We start from the raw sequence: 18,791 nt of genomic DNA on the forward strand, positions 1-18,791 counted from the left end.
TGCTTCTTTACTTCATCTGCCAAGAGTTCTGAGAGTTCTTTTTTTATTTCAGAAAAGAATTGCGCTCTGATTTCTTCTGTATCTTTCTGCTGTTGCTTTTTTACTATTGATGCCCTTAATTCATGCATTTGAGCCGAGCTAGTATCCTCCGCACTTGTTCTGGGTGGGCACTGGGTTTCTACCATATGTTTCTGCATTTGATTCTTTAGTGCAGATGTTATTAATTCAGGGATTTCTTTTTTTATTTCCAGTCTGAGGTCTTCTATATCTTTGTGCAGCCGTTTATTTCAGAAGCCATTGATTCATTGCTTTCAGGTGTGTGATTTCTACTTTGTTCTGTGTTAGTGTCCTCTGCACTTTTTACAGGGGGGCTTGGGTTCTGAGGTTGCATTTTGTTCCTTCTTGTCATTTTGTATAGCCCTGTCTTCTGCCCTTTGTTGTAGATCTTTGCTGTAGTTATAACTTTCGCACGTACTGAAGTTCAGGTGCAGCTCTCCAAAGTTTGGACTTATCTAGCTGCGTCTGGATTAGGTCTTGCTGCTGTGCTCATATCCTTCCCACTGCTGCCCTTGAGGGTGAATATGTTGTGCCCCTGTGGAATGATGTTCTGCTCCTGGACTAGCTGGGTGGATCTATCCTCTACACTCTCTGCAGGGATTACAGCTGCAGGGTTATACCCCAGGCATGTATGCCAGGCCTGAGCTGTGCCTGGAGGGGGCATGGTGAAGTAGGTGAAAGAGGAAGCTCTTCCACACACTCACTGCACCTGGGCTAAGACTGGGTCCGGGGGTTCTCGGAACACTGCAGAATTCGTACTCGGCAGGCGTGGTGGGGAGGTGCTGCGGAGTGGTGGGAGGCAGCACAAGGGTGTGGGAGGGGGTCCAGCCCACGGTGTGCCTGGTCTTGGAGTGGTCCTGCCAGCGCAGGCTTGCAGGAAGCTCTCCACACACTCACCGGACCTGGGCTCGGACTGGCTCTGGGGGTTCCCGGAATTCGGCAGAAATTCCTACTCAGCGGGCGGGGTGGGGAAGGTACTACGGAGTGGTGGGGGGCGGCCTGAGGGGGTGGGAGAGGGTCCGGCCCACTCTGCACCTGGGCTGGGACTGGTTCTGCCGTAGCAGGGTAGCAGGAAGCTCTCCACACACTCACTGGACCTGAGTAGGAATGGGTCTGGGGGTTCCCGGAACTCAGCAGAAATTCCTACTCGGTGGGCGGGGTGGGGAAAGTCCATCTATTTTTCATAGTACATATTTAGTCCATTTTCCAGCACGTTTAATTTTCTACTTACATTTATTAGGTAAGAAGTATACAAAAACTGTATTTTAAAAACAGCCACTTCAGTACCAAAAAATAGTAATGAAAGATGTTGAACCCAGTTTACATTTTAAAGGATGCTGTTTCCTTATGTCAAATTCCAAGTGCTAATCATCATTCTTAGAGCCAGTTTTGCTTAAATGCTTTAGAACACCAACCCAGTTCCAGGCTTGAGGAGGTTGCCCTTTGTGATCTTTTTTGTCTGCCAGCTTAACATTTTCTGAGCTTTTGAAAGTTATTCTTTTTTTTTTTTTGTTTGTTTTGTTTTTTCTTACTTGATGGGGATTGAGATGGGTATTGCTTATGGATGTTGTAGTATTAACAGGATAGTGATTTTCTATGAACTGTTTATTTTCTGTGGCATACTCAAACAATGTATAGGTTATAACGGTTCCAAGGTTAGCCTCCACTGTTTCCTGTAATTTGGCTAATATACTTTTACAGCTGATGATTTGGTGTTACAAAAAGCATTCATAAATATAATTGGAAGTGTTTGGGGGTATTTTTCTGTCCATGAAATCTCTAATCAGAAAGCTTTGAGATCACCATTTTTACCTATCTTATATTGAAATTACTTAATTTTTAGAAACTTTCATCTCCTTCATAAATAGAAGGAAATGCTTCTAGTTCCATGTTATCTTGCTCTTTCCCTTTGCACTTGGGACAGCTGGGCCAGGCTCTGAGTGCTTGAAGGTGAGGTACACGTGCAGACCCCAGGGCTGCTTGGCTCCAGGGCTTGGGCTTGGTGGGCCAGGGTATCTGGCACATGGTCCTTGTTACTACTACAAGGTTTTTAATGAAAGACAGCTAAGCCAGGAGTGGTGGTACACACCTGTAATCCCAGTACTCAGGAGGTGAGACAGAAGGATTGCCTTGGCTACATAGTGTGATAAAGGCTAGCCTAAACTACACAGCAAGACCCTGTCTCAAAAAAAAAAGAAAAAAAAAGCAGTTATTATCTCCACATCCCTGTCTTTCTACCATCTCCATCCTAATTCCCCATGCACAATTCTCTTCATCTCATCTTCCCAATTTCATAATTTTCTGTAGAGTGAATGTTAGGTGATGTAATTGTTTTTGTTACTTTATTTTTTTAATTTTTGAGAGTTACTTGTTGGCCTCTGAATGCCCATGTAAATAGAGAACAGTGTTCTTTTTTCCCATTTGTAGAACATCTTCTCTCTCACCAATCACTAATTTTCTAGTTGGAATATTTAGTTTTCATTTTTGTCTATTGCCTTATTCAGTTCCTTTGTTTTGTTTTCTTTTAAGTCCCTTCTGATCTTTTGTATTCAGGCTTTCCTGAATAGTTGATGTCCTTTTGCTGTCCATTCATATTTACAACAAAGAACTCAGGATCTGACGGGAAACTCCTTTAGTGCTTAATGACTGGCATCTTTGTAATTGATTATTGTGGGTTTTTTTTTTTTTTTTTTTTTTTTTTTTTTCAGAACTGGGAATTGAACTCAGGCCCTTGCGCTTGCCAGGGAAGCGCTTATTCCACTGAGCCATCTCCCAAGCCCCAATAGTTGATTATTGTGATTTAGCTATTTTATTGCCAGCTCCTGCAAAAAGAAAATTTATACATCACTATCTCCAAAAACACTAAATTAGGAATTCTTGAAACTGGCACAGGAAGTACAAATGTAGAGACTTCATTTACTTTTCCTGTTTCCAACTTTGTGATTCACCTTAACCACCTCCCCTGGCACTGAGTTTGAAAGTTTTCTGGTTTCATTGATCTGGGCAGTAAACCGCCTGGATCCTACCTGAGCAAGGTAGGGGAAGTGTGGGGTTAGTCCTTGGCTGGGTAGAATAATGGTAGGATTAAAGTTGATGTCTGTTTGGTCTGGATGTAAAGATTTTTCAAGCAGTTCTTAGTCTGACCTTATTCTATAGCTTTGGAGGTACCTGATGCCTTCTGTGGTTGAAACTTTCAGGGTTTCGACTCTTGATCACATTCACTTGCTTCTTATTGGCTTGCATGCATTGCTTCTGTGATCTCAGTTAATGCTTCTCTATTTGCTTTTCTTCTTCCAAAATAATATTACTATTTATTTTCTATTTTGTTTTTTATATCATCTTATTGTCTTAAGCTCTGACTCTCATATCCTTGTGATTTCAGGAAGGTATAGTGGAAATGCTTTTGTTTGATTTATCATGTTTTATGTATATGCATTTTAAATATTTCAGCAATGTCCTGTATAGACATTGCACAAATTTGCATTACTATAATCAGTGCATATGTATACATTTTGCCAACTAGTATACTTGCTACCGGTAGGTAAATCTAACTTTTTCATCCATGCCAGTTCACTACTAAATTTTATTTACCAAACTTGTCAAATAGATGAGATTCCCAGTTGTTGATTCTTTGATCTATTTCCCATGCAGTTTGGCTTTTGTTCGTGAACTTGCTACTTACCCCTGTGTCTTTAAGATTTCTACCTGCATTTTCCTCCAGAAGACTTAGTGTTTCTGTTTTAATATTTAAATCTTTGATCCATTTTGACTGTAGCTTTGTGTATGGTGATAGACATGGGTCTACTTTTAGCCTTTGGCATGTGGAAAGCCAGTTTTTCCAACACCATTTATTAAAGAGGCTGTCTTTCTTCCAGTGAGACTCCTTGGCCCCTTTATCAAAGATAAGGTGGCTTAGTGTGTTTCCAATTGTGTCTGCGTCTTCTAAGCTGTTCCATTGATCCTGAAGTCTGTCTCTAGGCCAGTACCCTGCTGAGTTTAACACAGTAGCTTTATAATATAATTTCAGGTCAGGGATTGTGATGCCTCCTGCCTTTCCTTTGCTTTTGATATTCTGGGTCTCTTCTGGTTCCAAATAAGTTTGAGGAAGGTTTTTTTGTAGCTCTGTGAGGTGTATATTAATGGTATTTTAATTGGGATTGCATTGAAGCTATATAACAATTTTGGGCATATGGCCATTTTCATAATTTTGGTTCTTTCTAGCCAGGGGCATGGAATATTTTTCCATTTTCTCATCATCTTCAGTCTCTTTTCCAGAGTACCATGATTTTCATAGTATAAAACTTTTATATCCTTTGTGAGATTGTTTCCTAAGTATTTCATTTTTTTGGATATGTTGTAAAAGACATGTTTTCCCTAATTTCTCTCTCAGTGTGTTTATTCTGGTTTAGAAAAATGTTGCTGATTTTTGGGTGTTGACTTTGTATCCTGCTGCTACATTGCTGAATTTGGTGATTAAATTTATAAGACTCTTGGTGGAGAATTTGGGGTTCTCTATATAGAGTTATCATGTCATCGGCAAATAATGATAATTTTACTTCTTCTTTTCCAATCCTTATTCCTTTTATTTCTCTCTTTTGTCTGATTGCTCTGGCTAATGTTTCCAGAACTATGTTGAATAAGAGTGGAGACAGTGGACATCCTTGTCTTATTCCTGATTTTAAAGTGAAGGCCTTCAATTTTTGCCCATTTAGTATCATGTTGGCTGTTGGTTTCTCATAAATGTCTTTTATCAGGTTGAGATATAGATCATCTATTCCAATTCTCTATAGGGTTTTGATCATGAATGAATGTTAGACTTTGTCAAATGCTTTTTGTGTGTCTATTTGTAGGGATCCATTGTTCTTACTGTGAACGGTTCTAACTAGGGAGACAGGAATGAGGAAGATAGACAAGACAACAAAAGCTGGGCTAGATGGTTGCTAGTCTGGCTGATGGGCAATACTAACCCAACCACACAACAAAACTATCCTTTATTTATACTTTTACAAAGTTAGTAACACGTGACACAAGGTTGCCTAGCAACTTATAGCTGACCTGAACCAGACAGGATGTTTTTCTTAGGATGGAGGTAGCTTGTTTGCATTAGGCACTGATGACCAGTGCCACCTACACACATTTGATCAATTTCCTAGCTTCCTGTGGCTCCCAACATCTATTGAGATGATCATGTGGTTTTTGTTCTTGGTTCTGTTGATGTAGTGTATTACATTTATGGATTTGCATATGTTGAACCATCTCTGCATTTCTGGAATGAATTTTACTTGATCATGATGTACAGTCTTGATGATTTGCTTGCTGCATTGTTTGCTAGTATTTCATCGAGGATTTTTGCATGTCTAGTCATTAGAAAGATTAGCCTGTAGTTCTCTTTTTTAGTAGGATCTTTCTCTGCTTTTGGAATCAGTAATACGTGCTTCCAGGAATGAGTTTTGGAGAATTTCTCACCTTTCAATTTCTTTCAAGAGTTTGAGAAAAGTTGACATTATATCTTCTCTGAATTTCTTAGAGAATTCTGCTGTGAGGGGCTGGCCAGCTAGCTCAGCAGACTGAAGTGCCTGCTTAGGCAAGCACTGGGGGACTTGGGTTTGATTCTCATGCTGTGCCAGCCCCGCCCCTGGGGCACTGAGAGAGGGTGAATGAGACTGGGTGTGGTGGCACGCACCTGTAATCCCAGCACTTGGGAAGCTGAAAACAGGAGGCTCACTACAAGTCTGTTCCGCGCAGTGAAACCCTATTGACCTGTACTAAATACATTAAAAAAAAAATTCTGCTGTGAATCTATCAGGACCTGGGGTTTTCTTTGTTGGTAGATTTTTTTTATAACATTTTCAGTTTTGTTTCTCATTGTTAGGTTATTTAGACTTTGTATATCTTTTCGACTCAGCTTTGGCCTTTCATATATATCTGGGAAACTGTCCATTTCTTCCATGTTATCCATCAATTGAGGGTAAAGATACTGAAAGTAGATACTGATGTTCTTCTGACTTTCTCTAGAGTCTGTAGTGATTTCCCCCTTTTCATTCTTTATTGCATGAATTTGGGTTTTTTTCTTTCATTTTTTTGATTAGATTAGCTAGGGGTATATCAATTTTATCTATTCTTTCAAAGGACCAACTCTTTCATGTATTTATTCTTTGTATTGTTTCCTTTGTCTGCAGTGCATTAATTTCTGTTCTCATCTTTATAATTTCCTGCCTCCTTTGGGCTTTGGTCTTGACTTGCTCTTTTTCTAGGAGCTTGAGGTGCAGCATAAGATCATTTATTTTTGTTGTTCTGTTTTCCTTTAAAAATTTGCCTTTTTAAAGTCAGCTTTCATTGTACTCTACAAGTTTTGCTAAGTTATATCTGCATTTTTGTTTCATTTTTTTAAATTTCTTCATTAATTTCGTCTGTGACCCACTGGTTGTTTAGGAGGTTGTTATTTAATTTCCATGAGTTTATGGTGTTTTTGTAGTTTCTCTTGTCAAAAATTTTCAGTTTTATTGCGCTGTGAGCAGATAGTATGCATGGGATAATTTCAGTTCCTTTGTATTTACTTAAAGAGTGTTCTGTGTCCTAGTATATGGTCTGTTTTGGAGAATGTCCCATGTGCAGCTGAGAAGAATGTATTCTGTTGTTTCTGGGTGAGATAATCTAAAGGTTTTTACCAAGTCAATTTCATCACAAGTTTGGTCTACTTCTGTTATTTCTTTGCTAATTTTTTGCCTCATTCATCTATCTCTTTGTGACAGTGGCATGTTAAAGTCCCCATTACTATTCTATTATTGCCCATTTGATTTTTCATGTCTGTTAAAATTTGTGTTATGTAGGAGGGTGCTCCTACATTAGGTGAGTATATATTTATTATTGTTCTCTCCTCCTCTTACAGTTTTCCCTTAAGAAGCATGTAGTGACCTTCTTTGTCTCTTGGATGATTTCTGGTTTGAAACTGATATTAATAACCAGGATAGCTACCCTTTTTTTTTTTTTTCTGATTTCCTGTGGCACGGAGGATTGTTTTCCGTCCTTTGCCTTTTAGTGTGTGAATCTCCTTTTGAGTTAAATGTGTTTCTTGTATGCAACATATTGTTGGATTTTGTTTCTTAATGTATTCTGCCAGTTTGTTCCTTTTGATTGGTGAATAGAAGCCATTTACATTGATGATTATAACTGATACATATTGGCTTATATTTGTCATGTTATTTTCCTGTTATATGGTATAATTTTTCCCACTTTTTAATTACTTTCTCTGTTTGGTGGTTCTTTTCTGTTCTTGAAGATGTGATCACGTATGTCTCTTTATAGAATATCTGTTACTACTCTTTGTAGTATTGTTTTGGTGGTCATGAATTTTTTCAGTTCTTTGTCACAGAAGGATCTTATTTTACCATTGAATTTGATAGATAGTTGTGTAGGGTAAATCAATCTAGGTTGGAAGTTATTTTCTTTCAGGACTTGAAATACTGTACTCTAAGCTCTTCTTGATTTGATGATTTGTGTTGAGAACTCTGCCATGATTCTTATGGGCTTTCTATTGTGTGTGATCGGTTTCTTCTCTTTAGCAGCTTTTAATATTCTGGGTTTTTTTGCTTAATTTCTGAGATCTTGATTATTATATGTGTAGGTGTAGATTTATTGTGTTCATGGCTGTGCAGAGTTCTGTATGCCTTGCTTATCTGTATGTCAGATTCTTTTCTCATGTTTGGAAAACTTTCTGCTAGTACTTCTGCAAGTAGTCTTTTAATGTCATTTGTGCTATCTCCTGCTGCTTCATAGGAACCTATTATTGTTATATTATTTTTCTTTGCATCATCTTGTAGCTGCTGAATTGTTATTTCCTGGTGCCTTGTTAGCTTTAAGAGGTCTTTTGTTTCACGTTTAGCTGCAACACTGTCTTCAAGGTCTAAAAGTCTATCTTCAATTTCATTCAAGCTTTTTTGCCAGTGTTCAGTGGCGTTCTTAATTTTCCTGGGTATCTGTTTGAATCAGTTTCATGTATTCTAATCCTTTCCCTTATTGTTCATTCAGTGTTGCCATCATTTTTATCTTATACTCTTTTTTGATATCTATGTCTTCTTTAGCTTTGCTGAGTAATACTTTCATGATTGTTCTTTTTTTGGATGTTAGAGATTATTTCTAATCTTACTTCTTCTATAGCTTGATAAACTTGTTTCTTTACTTCAGTTGCTATCATTTCAGAGATTTCAGGCATATGACTTTCTAAGTTCATGTATGTCTTTGTCTCCTAGGTTTGTCTCTTTAGTTCCTGTCTCCAAATAGGGTCACATTGTGAATTTCTAGGAGATAGGATTTCAGCTTATCAATTTGAAAGAGGGGACCCTTTAGCTCATAACTGTGCTGCTGGAAGGTGCTCAAAAGTATTTAATGGATGACTTGAATATATTATTTATTGATAAGTGCTAATATATCAAGGGAATTCAGAATAGAAGCTAAAATTCTCCAAGTGTGTAGGGAAGGAAAAGAGATAAAACTCAGACGCAGAATTACGCAAATCATGGCAAAGCTATTAAGCGAAGCACAGACAACAGAAACAGTACCTCAAAAAAAATTATCTAAGGAAGATAGTGAGAGACACATAAAAGTTGAGCTGATATACCAAACATCCAGAGCAACACAGAGGGTTCATTAATAAAGAAATTCATTTTAATCTCATGCAGCAATTTCACAAAGTGACCTGGGTCAGTAATCAAGTTCTGGTCTTCATGGTGATTTAGGTTTCACATTTTATTTTTTTTTAATTTATTTTTTAATGTGTTTAGTACAGAATCTACATAATGGCAAACCAGCTTTGTTTAAAGTAAATTGTTTTGTTACTTTTTTTTTCTTTGGATGACCATTATGCTTTAATTATGGTGAGACATTTTGTACTCAGTTTGGTTTGAATTTAGGAGCAGAAATTGACGTACTACTGGTGTTCGTAGAGTTCAGTAGTAATTTGTTGTTTATAGAGTTCAGTAGTAATTTGTTGTTTATAGAGTTCAGTAGTAATTTGTTGTTTATAGAGTTTATAGAGTTCAGTAGTAATTTGTTGTTCTGTACCAACATGAATTCACGGTTTTTTTTCCTACCTTTCTACTGTTTGTTGTCTTTTTAGGAGCATTTACCTCTCTCTCTCTCTCTCTCTCTCTCTCTCTCTCTCTTTCCTTTTATTTGGTACTGGGAATTGAATTTATGACCTCATGCTTGCCAGGCAGGCACTATGCTGCTGAGCTATATCCACGGCCCTTACTTGTTGTTTTTTTAATGCCCACTTATATAATTTAAAGGTAAAAGGTTATTTTATTTTTCCTACACATTACTGATTTGGATTGAATTTTTAAATTCTTTTGAGTTCTATGGGATAAGTATATATAGTTTACTGTGGGCTTAATCAGATTTTGCTATATGGTGTTATTTTAATTCCAGTAGTATTTTTCAAAATTAGATTAATATATTTGTGTATATACCTAATATTTGTCCTTTTTTGTGTGTGTGGCTGGTTCAGCCCTCTCTTGGGGTGGGGCTGGCGTGGCATGTGGTGCTGGGGATCTAATCACGGTCCCTGCACATTTGCATAGGCTTGCCTAAGCAGGAGCTTTAGATCACTGAGCTATCTCTCAGGCCCCTGTTTGTTGTTCTTGTCTTAGCATAGAATCTGATGAGATGCTTTCAAGGGGATAGCTTTGGTTAGGAAGGAAAGATTAAGTTTACAGAGTTCAGTATTAATACTTTTCTACTTCTAAGCATATATCTTTTGTGCTTAATCTTGGCTGAAAAGCTGAGAAGAGATTGGGATATCCTTTGTTAGTTGGTCTCTATTTTACTTTAGTTTTTTTTCATTATTAAGTAATAAGACAATTATTAAAAAACTCAAGAAAAAGTATATTTTATTGGATGGACATTGAATAACCCATAGATTTGAATTCAGACCTAAACAGATCTTGGAAAAGATGTAAACTAACAAATTCTGGGGTACTCAGAGGTGTGAGCTAGTAGATACTACTCTTCAAGACCTATCATTATAATTAAATCTCACTGGCTTTGTCTTTATTCCTCAAATTTAATTCTTAGAATAGTAGAACAGAAACCTCCCCTTACCTCTGTTGTTGGTGATAAAAGCTTCAGTATCAGTGTGGGTATGGTGTTAAGTAATATACACAGTTATGTGCTTATCCTGCTCAATTAAAGGACATTTGAGTAAAGGAAGGTATTCTGGACATACAAAAATAAGACATTCATAGCACACATAGACATGCTCAAATATAGGATATTTATTCCTGTCATGTTGCAAGTTTAAAATATATATATATATATATATATATATATATATATATATATATGTAATCACTTTAACCAGTGTAGTGAACACCAAATTTCTGTCTACGTACTGCAGCAGTTCTACCTGGCATTTAAGAAAATAATTCTTGTAGAGAATAATTAGACTGGAGAGTGCAAAAGATAGGTTGTAAAAGTTAAATTGGGATGGAGTGATTAGGAAGAGGAATCATTTCATTACTGTATTACATGATTTAAATGTAAGGCAAACTTGTAGTATATAATTTTGAAAGTAAAAACCTGCACCATAAATATTCTCTAATAGTTGGCACATACCAAGGCATTTGGTCGCTAATTTAATTTAATTTAATTAATTAATTTATTTATTTTTTGCAGAACCAGGGATTGAACTCAGGCCCTTGTGCTTGGCAAGCACTTATTCTACTGAGCCATCTCCCCAGCCCCTGGTCGTTTATTTTAAAGGGTTTTTACCTGTGGATTTTTCTATTTTTCAGGAAATGGTTTACTCTATTTAATAATACTTATTCAGTTATTTTTCAGTGTTAGCTATATTTTTTTCAGTAGTAGTTGTTGTTAAAATTTTTGTTTCCTAAACTGGATGCTGTCTTACATCTGTTTTGATATTGATTTATTTGTAAGATATTTACTAAAGTGAAAGGTAAGGTTATATCATATACAGCAGATGATTAACAATGAAGGGAGAAATAGAAATCCCAGAAGTGGAAGTTTGTACTTTGGTATCTTATATAAGATACAGAGTTCTGTAATGTGGCAATGTTAAATAACTCTGGAGAAATGATGGTGTTTTTGAACATACGTATTTTCTTTTCCTCTATATACTGGCATGTGTCATAGTTACTTTTTAGTGAGTTTAGTACTGTTATCTGTTTACTATGAAACTTTTTTTTTTTTTTTAGCTGACATCTGAAATGTTTGAAGCTGATCTTGAGAAGGCATTATTGCTAAGTAAATTAGAATATGAAGAACACAAAAAGGTATTTTTGCTTGTTTATTGATTTCCATACTTCAGAAGTTTTAAATAGTCAAAGGCTAGAACTAAGTTTCTGATTTTTACATAAAAGTTGTCCTTTAGGGTTGGAGATGTAGCTCAATGGTAGAGTGCTTGTCTAGCATACACAAGGCCCTGGATTTAATCACCTACACTGCAGAATGAAATAAACTTTGTCCTAAAAGTTCATCATTGTTATAAGATTTTATCAAGAGCTTTTTTTCTCCCCAATAAAACTTTATTTTCAGAAATAGATAGTAGTTTGACTTGGCTACTGTCAATAGTTGACCATTCCCTGCTCAACCATATTTTTTATTGATACATTTTAGATATGCGTAATGATAACACTAATTATAGGAAATTTATACCTGTACATTATATATCTTGCTTTTTTTTTCATTCCCCTCTGTTCCTTTCAACACATCTTCCCCTCATTTTATTCCATTTTTTTCTTTTTTTTTTAAATTTTATTTATTTATTTATGTGTGTGTGTGTGTGTGTGACCAGCTCAGCCCACCAGGGGGCGGTGCTGGCTGGCATGTGGTGCTGGGAGATTGAACCGTGGTCCCCGTGCTTTGCCAAGCTTGTTCTAAGTAGGTGCTTTAGACCACTGAGCCATCTCACCAGCCCCTCCATTTTTTTCTATTTCCTTTTTTTTTTCCTTGTCTCTTCCTTCCTTTTCCCTTCTCCCTTCCCTCTCCCTTGCTCCCTTTTTCTCATTTGAACATTTTCTTTCCATTTCCCAATACCTGTTATGCTGGACATGGTGGTGCATGCCTGTACTCACAGCACTTGGGAGCCTAAGGCAGGAAGATCATAAGTTTGAGGCCAACCTAGGCTACCTAGTAAGTTCAAGGTCACCCTGAATTACATAGTAAAACTGTCTCAAAAACAAACAAACAAACAAACAAACAAAAAAACCCCTAAGGAGTAACTCTTTATGTCAAGAACATTTTGCAATAGCATTTCTATTCAAGTTTTGAGAAGAGAGAAACGTGTAGATTAAGCTTTGTCTGATGTTTTAGGATGTTTAAAGTTTGTTCACCAAAGATGAATAGAAGAAAGGAAATGAAATTGACAAGATGGTTGATTATTCATTTATTTGGCTTTTGTTTTCCTGAGACAGGGTCTTGCTGTGTAGTAAGGTTGGCCTTGAATTTGTGGTGATCCTTCTACCTCAGCCTCCAAGTCCTGGGATTATAGACCTGTACCAAAACACACTGATTAATTTGAAATTTATAAGAGAATTGTAGGTTTAGGGGATATGAGGAAATAGCTGAGTGGTACACTGTGTGCTTATCATATATGAGGCTCTGGGTTCAATCCCTACCACCAAAATGGATTAAAAAGTTTAAATAGCTGTGAGCACTGTAGTACAGATACTGATAAAGAGAAATTCTGTCAGATACACAGTACAGTTAACTAGAGTAGGACACCATTTTTGATGTTTTGGAGGGAGGAGGGAGGGGAAGGGAATGAAAAAATGTGTGCTATGTACATGTACCAACTCCCTGCAGTAAATGTAATCATTTTTACTGTAAACACTAATAAAAATGTAGAAGATAGTAAATTGAACATTTATCACTGAGTTTTGATATCAGTCCCTGTATGGAGATGCATTCTGTGCATTCTATAGCTTATGACAGTAGGAATGTTTAAATAAAAAGTAGTGTTGTTTTGCAGTGTCTATATTTAAATTGACAAAGCATTGATTATCTTCAGCTTAACATTTCATTTATTTATTTTTGTTTTTTGGAGGCAGGGTCTTGCTGTGTAGTTCAGGCTGGCCTTTAGCTCACTTTGCAGCCTACGCTGGACTTGAACTTGGAACAGTCCTCCTGTCTCAGCCCCCTGAATGCTGGGACTCCAGGAGTGTGCCACCACACCTGGCTCAGCTTTTTAACATTTTAGTCTTTAACATTTCATGAGGTTTGTTTGGTACATTAAATTTAGTCGATTTGTGATTATTCAGAAGTGGTTCGTGGTCAAGTTTAAGGTTTTTTTGGCTGTGTCAGTGTATGTTAATAACTTTTATCCAAGATGAAAGAAAGAAAGGAATTAAAATATAACAGATGATTTTGCTGTTTATTTGTAGATAAATGAAAATGTGATTTTGCTGCTTATTTCATTTTTCATTGTCTCATTCCTGTTATTCTTAATAACCAAGAATGATTTGTTATATGTCAGTTTAGAGGAAAAATGGAGATAGCCATGATGTGTTATGATCCCAGCTACTCAGAAGACTGAGGCAGGAGGATTGCAAGTATGAGGCTAGCCTGGGCACCTTTTATTTTTTTTAAAATTAAAAGGACTAGGGATGTAGCTTAGTGGTATAGAATCTTTGCCTATCATGTGCAAGGTCCTGGATTCAGTCCTCAGCAGTGTGTGTGTGTGTGTATGTGTGTGTATTGTCCAACTTACTACTACTTAATCTTTTAAAATCGCCTTTCAGGTTACACTGGAAAGATTTTCCTGCAGTGTTCAATTAAGACACATTTTTTATCAAATAGAATGCTATCATACAGTGGTTTTATTGTTGTTGGGATGTATGTCAAGATGCTAAAGGTAATAGGATTAGCTGTATCATTAGAGAAGAATAAATGGTGTTGATAAAACCATGGTGATAGCCAGTTTTCTTGCCACAAAGTATACCAGTGCTCCAAAGCATTGGTTTTGTTAAACAGTAAAGACTGTAAGGGAATTGAGGAACTTCTTTTGTATACACTGACTAGTTTTACATGATTATATTGATGTAGTCATTGAGTTTTAAGTTAATATTCCAATAAAATAAGTATAGTTATTTTAGCCTAAGGATTTCATAACCAAGAATTGAAGTTTGGGATCCTGGTTTGTTTTTTTTTTTTTAATCTTCTTTGGTCACTAATTCACTAATAATAGCTGCATAACGTATATATATATACAAGATAATGATAGGGCTTTAACCTGCCCTTGAGTTTAGTGGAGGGAGATATACATACAATTATGGGGCATAATACTGAGAGAACAAGTTCTTAATGTAGTGAGTATTCAGAAGAGTTGACAACTTTTCAGTACCTTTGAAGGGAGTAGATTTTTAGAACAAATTCTTGATGAAAAGTCCTATTAGATATGTGAGAAGTTCCCAGGGTGGTCAGGAGGAAAGTAGATATTCTCAGGCTAGGTCTGGCAGGTATACAAGATGTATAAGTGTGAAAGAACACAGATGCTTGAAAAAATGATTTGGGAACCTAGAATTGCTGAAATGTGGTCAGGAGGGGACATAAAGAAGGTTGTATTTTATATACCTGGTGGCACAAAGCTATTGAATATTCTTAGTTTATAAATCTCAGGTCTTTGTTTTTGAAACTCATGCTGTAGCATTGTAGAAGATGGATCAAAGGGTTAAAATTGGAGCATTTCAGGGTCCAAGAAAAAAAAAAAAAAAAGATAAAGCAGTGACAAAAGGTATGAGAAATCCAGAATAGGTTTAAGAGATCTTTAGAAAAACTCAACAAGGCCTAGAAACAAACTTTAATATAAAGTTTGTAGGAAGAATGAGAAGAGGATACTGAGTTTGTAGCCTAGATTGTTTTATGTATGGTGGAGGCATGACAGAGTACTTAGTGGAGGATCAAGTGGGGAAAACAGGATAGCTACATGCAAAGATAAACATTAAAGTGATGATGCCTATTGAATAGTCCAGCTGTGTGTTCTAGAGTTGGCTGTACATATGTAAATCATTAATGTAAAGGTAGAACTTCAAGTTTTGATATTGAAGAATATGAGTATAAAGCAAAGAACAGATTAAGAATGGGATAATGGTGGATGAGAAGGTACACTTAAAGAAAGAGGGTGGGGAGTTGGGCCTGCTGGCACATACTGTACAATTGTAGCACTTAGGATGCAAAGACAGGAGGATTGTGTAGGGCCAGCGTGGCCCACTAATGATTTGAAAACAAACCTGCATTACAAATATACAAGAATTTTTTTTCCAGAACCAAGGATTGAACTAAGACCCTTGTGCTTGCCAGGGAAGCGCTTATTCCACTGAGCCATCTCCCCGGAATATACAAGAATTATAGGGGGGAGAAAAACCTCAGTAAAGAAAACTTAGGAGTGCTCAGAAATGTACTGCAAAAAGCAAACAAGAGATTAGGAAACAGAATGCCTTTTGGATTTGGCAGTTAAGAAATTGACTTTCATTTGAGTGTCATAGAATAACTATGAACTGAGGTACCACTGTACTTCCAATATATGGGGATCGATTGCTCGATCGATCGATTGATCTCTATCTATCTATCTATCTATCTATCTATCTATCTATCTATTTATCTATCTATCTGTCTCACTCCCATCTCAAAAGGGAGGAATAGGGACATGTAAAACACGTGGGCCAAAGCAAGACTGAAGTCCAGCAGGGAAAACATTAAATCCTGTAGTTGACATCTAGCAACTGGGGCAGGTTGAAAAGAGATGTGAGCTCAAAAGGGCTTGTGAGGCCCCACTCATATAGCATTACTAGTTGCTGCCCACATGGCCTCTCTCTTGGACTGGCTCTGCTCACTGCCTACAGTTTTCCTCAGCAGAGATCCACATTCCTGGCATCTGCAGCTTCTTAGGGTCTCTACTAAACTCTTCTTGGGATCTTCAGCTTCATTCTCATAGCATCATGAACAGGCCTTCCTTTGAAATTTGGGTGGAAGCCTCTAGGACTTCATCACTTTTAGATTCTGAATGTCTGAAAACCAGCATCACATGGATGACCCCAAGGTCTGCTGCTCCTTTAACAGGATTCTGGTCCTTTTGGAAGAGGCATTGCTGAACTTGGGGAACACTTCCTAGGTGGCTCAGAATGAGCAGGGAGCCCTGTTGTACTCTTTTCAAAGTAAAGTCTTTTAGATAGGTTATGTTTTTATACCACCAAGATTGGGATCTGGCCATATCCTGAGATGCTCTCAAGGTATCTTTCCTGTTGTCCTTATACAGAGTACTTGGCTTTTTTAAAATGCTAATCTCAGCAGTGATGCTCTCCTTTGCCCCAACTTTGTAGCTGCTGTTTTTCTGGCAAAATTGCATACTTTCAATATCATTCAGCTCTGCTGTTTGCTCCTGATTTCTTACTGTAGGTCTAGCTTAAAGCAACCAACTATACCTATGCTACAACTAGAATGTTGGGCTGCCTTGAAGTTTCTTCTCTCAGATCATTTAGTCTGCAAACTTTAAATTCACTTTTGTAGGTCAGATGTGGTGGCACACCTTTGTAATCCCAGAATTTGTGAGGCTGAGGCAGAAGGATTGCCACAAGTGTGAGGCCAGCTTGAACTACTTAGACCTTGTCTTAAAAAAAAAAAAAAAAGAAAAAGAACCCCAGCATAAACAAAACAAAAATAAATTCAGCACTGCAAGTCTTAGAACCAGACAAAACAAATTCTTTGCCCTAATGAAGCATGCATGCCTGATAGCCCATTTTCCAGTAGAATTATTCCCAACTGAAACCTCATAAGCTTGTCCTTTACTATTTATATTCCTACAGCATTCTAGTCCTCTGAGCTCTGACCAGAATCTCCCTTCTTGCTCTGCTTACACCTTTCTTGGTTTCCTATCTTGCATCTCCAAGCCTTTTCAAATTCTTCTTGGAAAGCAATTCCAAAGGCTTGTCAACTACATGGTCAGGTACAGTCCCAGTGTCAACACCACTCCTGGTATGATTTTTCTCTATTATGACTTTCCTGTTGCTGGGACAAAATACCTGATGTCCACAACTTAAAGGAAGAGAGGTAGTTTCAGAGGATTTTAGCCCATAGTTAGTTGGCTCCATGACTGGAAGAACACAGTAGAGGAAAACTGTTTACCTTCATGCAGCCAGAAAGCAGAGAGAAGAGAGGAGCCAGGGACAAGAATAGCTTCTTTAAGGGCTGGCCAAATAGCTCAGTGGATTAAAGTACCTGCAAGCAGGAGCAGGGACCAAGGATTCCATCCCTGGGCCTGCTATTCCAGTCCCGCTCCCGGGGCATGCTGACACAGCAATTGAGACTGGGCACCTATAATCCCAGCTGTTGGGAGGCTGTAAGCAGGCGGATTGTTATGAGTCTTGATCTAGTAGTGAGATCCTGAACATCCTGTAGACTCTTCCCTAAAATACAAAAAAAAAAAAAAAAAAAAAGGATAGCCTCTTTGTTTTCTAATAGTACATTTAGCCACAGAAATCATCAATGGGTTAATCTATTGATGAATAAAGTCACCCCACTATCCAATAACTTTCCAGTTTCCCTCTGAATACGTAATACTTTTGGGGAACATTTTGAATTTAATCCATAACACTCGCTAAGTACAACTTTAAAAAACATACTATTGGTGAATTGGTTTTATAATTCATAAATGAAACTTTAATTATTGTTGGTAATTCTTTTCAGGAGTATGAAAATACTGAAAATGCTTCAGCTCATTCAAAGATTATACATAAAAAAGATAAAAGAAAGAATCATCAAGGAAGAGACAAACCCCTCACAGTATCACTAAAAGATTTCCAGTCTGAAGGTAATATATGCAATATCTGTTATACTAGAAGACAGTTTAAGAACTTAAGTTGTAAAGTATCTTTTTTCATTTTAGAAACATTTAAAAATTGTTTTGTAGTGTTATATTGTGCAGAATGTAAAATGTAAGCTTTGGTCTTAGTTCATTTTCTACTACTAAAGCAGAATACCTGAAACAGGATAATTTATAATAAACAAATTTACTGGCTCAGTTCTGAAGGCAGAGGTTCTTGCTGGAGTGTCATCTGGTGAGGATTTTCTTGCTGCATTGTCACATGGAGAAAGGCAAAAGGACAATAAGAAGTGAAACTCTTCTGTTACAGCACTCATGCCCTCTCTCCCTCCATTCCTCCCTTCATCCCTGTTATCTTTTCTAGAAATGCTGTTTTGTTGCTAAGTAGATGCTTTATTTGATATAAATATATTTATTTAGGAGTTCATTTTTGCATTCTATAAATTAACATCAACTTCTAGGATATTTTCATAGTACTATCAGATCACTTTAATGTATTTTTAAAATAAATAGCTCACAATTTTTTTTATTTTTATTTTTTTAATTTAAAATAATTTTTATTTTGAAACAATTTATATTTTTATGAGATTTTAAGTTTACAATTTTATTTTTTTAATCTTTACTTATTTATTTGGTACAGGGTCTCACTATGCAGCTTGGACTCATAGTGATCCTTCTGTCTCAGCCTCCCCAGTGCTGGGATTACAGGTGTGTGACACCACACCTGGTTTCAATGGCTGGCATGGCACGCGGTACCAGGGATCAAACCTAGGTCCTTGCACTTGTGAAGCAGGCTGCTTAGACCACTGAGCTATCTCTGCAGCTCAATAGCTCATAATCTTTTTTTTTTTTTCCCCGGAACCCGGGATTGAACTCAGGCTCTTGCACTTGCCAGGCAAGC

General features: G+C 37.1%; 1 protein-coding gene and 1 pseudogene across 5 annotated transcripts in view; one reads left to right on the top strand and one right to left on the bottom strand.

The window, feature by feature from the left end:
- Gkap1 (G kinase anchoring protein 1) overlaps nt 1-18,791 on the top strand; it is a 162,283-nt gene that overhangs the window by 62,759 nt on the left and 80,733 nt on the right. For all 5 annotated transcript variants that reach the window (XM_023699182.1, XM_023699184.1, XM_023699181.1 and 2 more), the window contains 2 exons: nt 11,271-11,348; nt 17,755-17,878. In XM_023699182.1, coding sequence (XP_023554950.1) covers nt 11,271-11,348; nt 17,755-17,878 — 202 coding nt within the window. The remainder of the gene's footprint in view (nt 1-11,270; nt 11,349-17,754; nt 17,879-18,791) is intronic.
- On the bottom strand, nt 1,422-1,947 carry LOC105743269 (annotated as a pseudogene).

This window comes from Octodon degus, unplaced genomic scaffold, assembly GCF_000260255.1.
Source record: "Octodon degus isolate 3935 unplaced genomic scaffold, OctDeg1.0 scaffold00111, whole genome shotgun sequence".
In the NCBI taxonomy this organism is placed as follows: Eukaryota; Metazoa; Chordata; class Mammalia; order Rodentia; family Octodontidae; genus Octodon; species Octodon degus.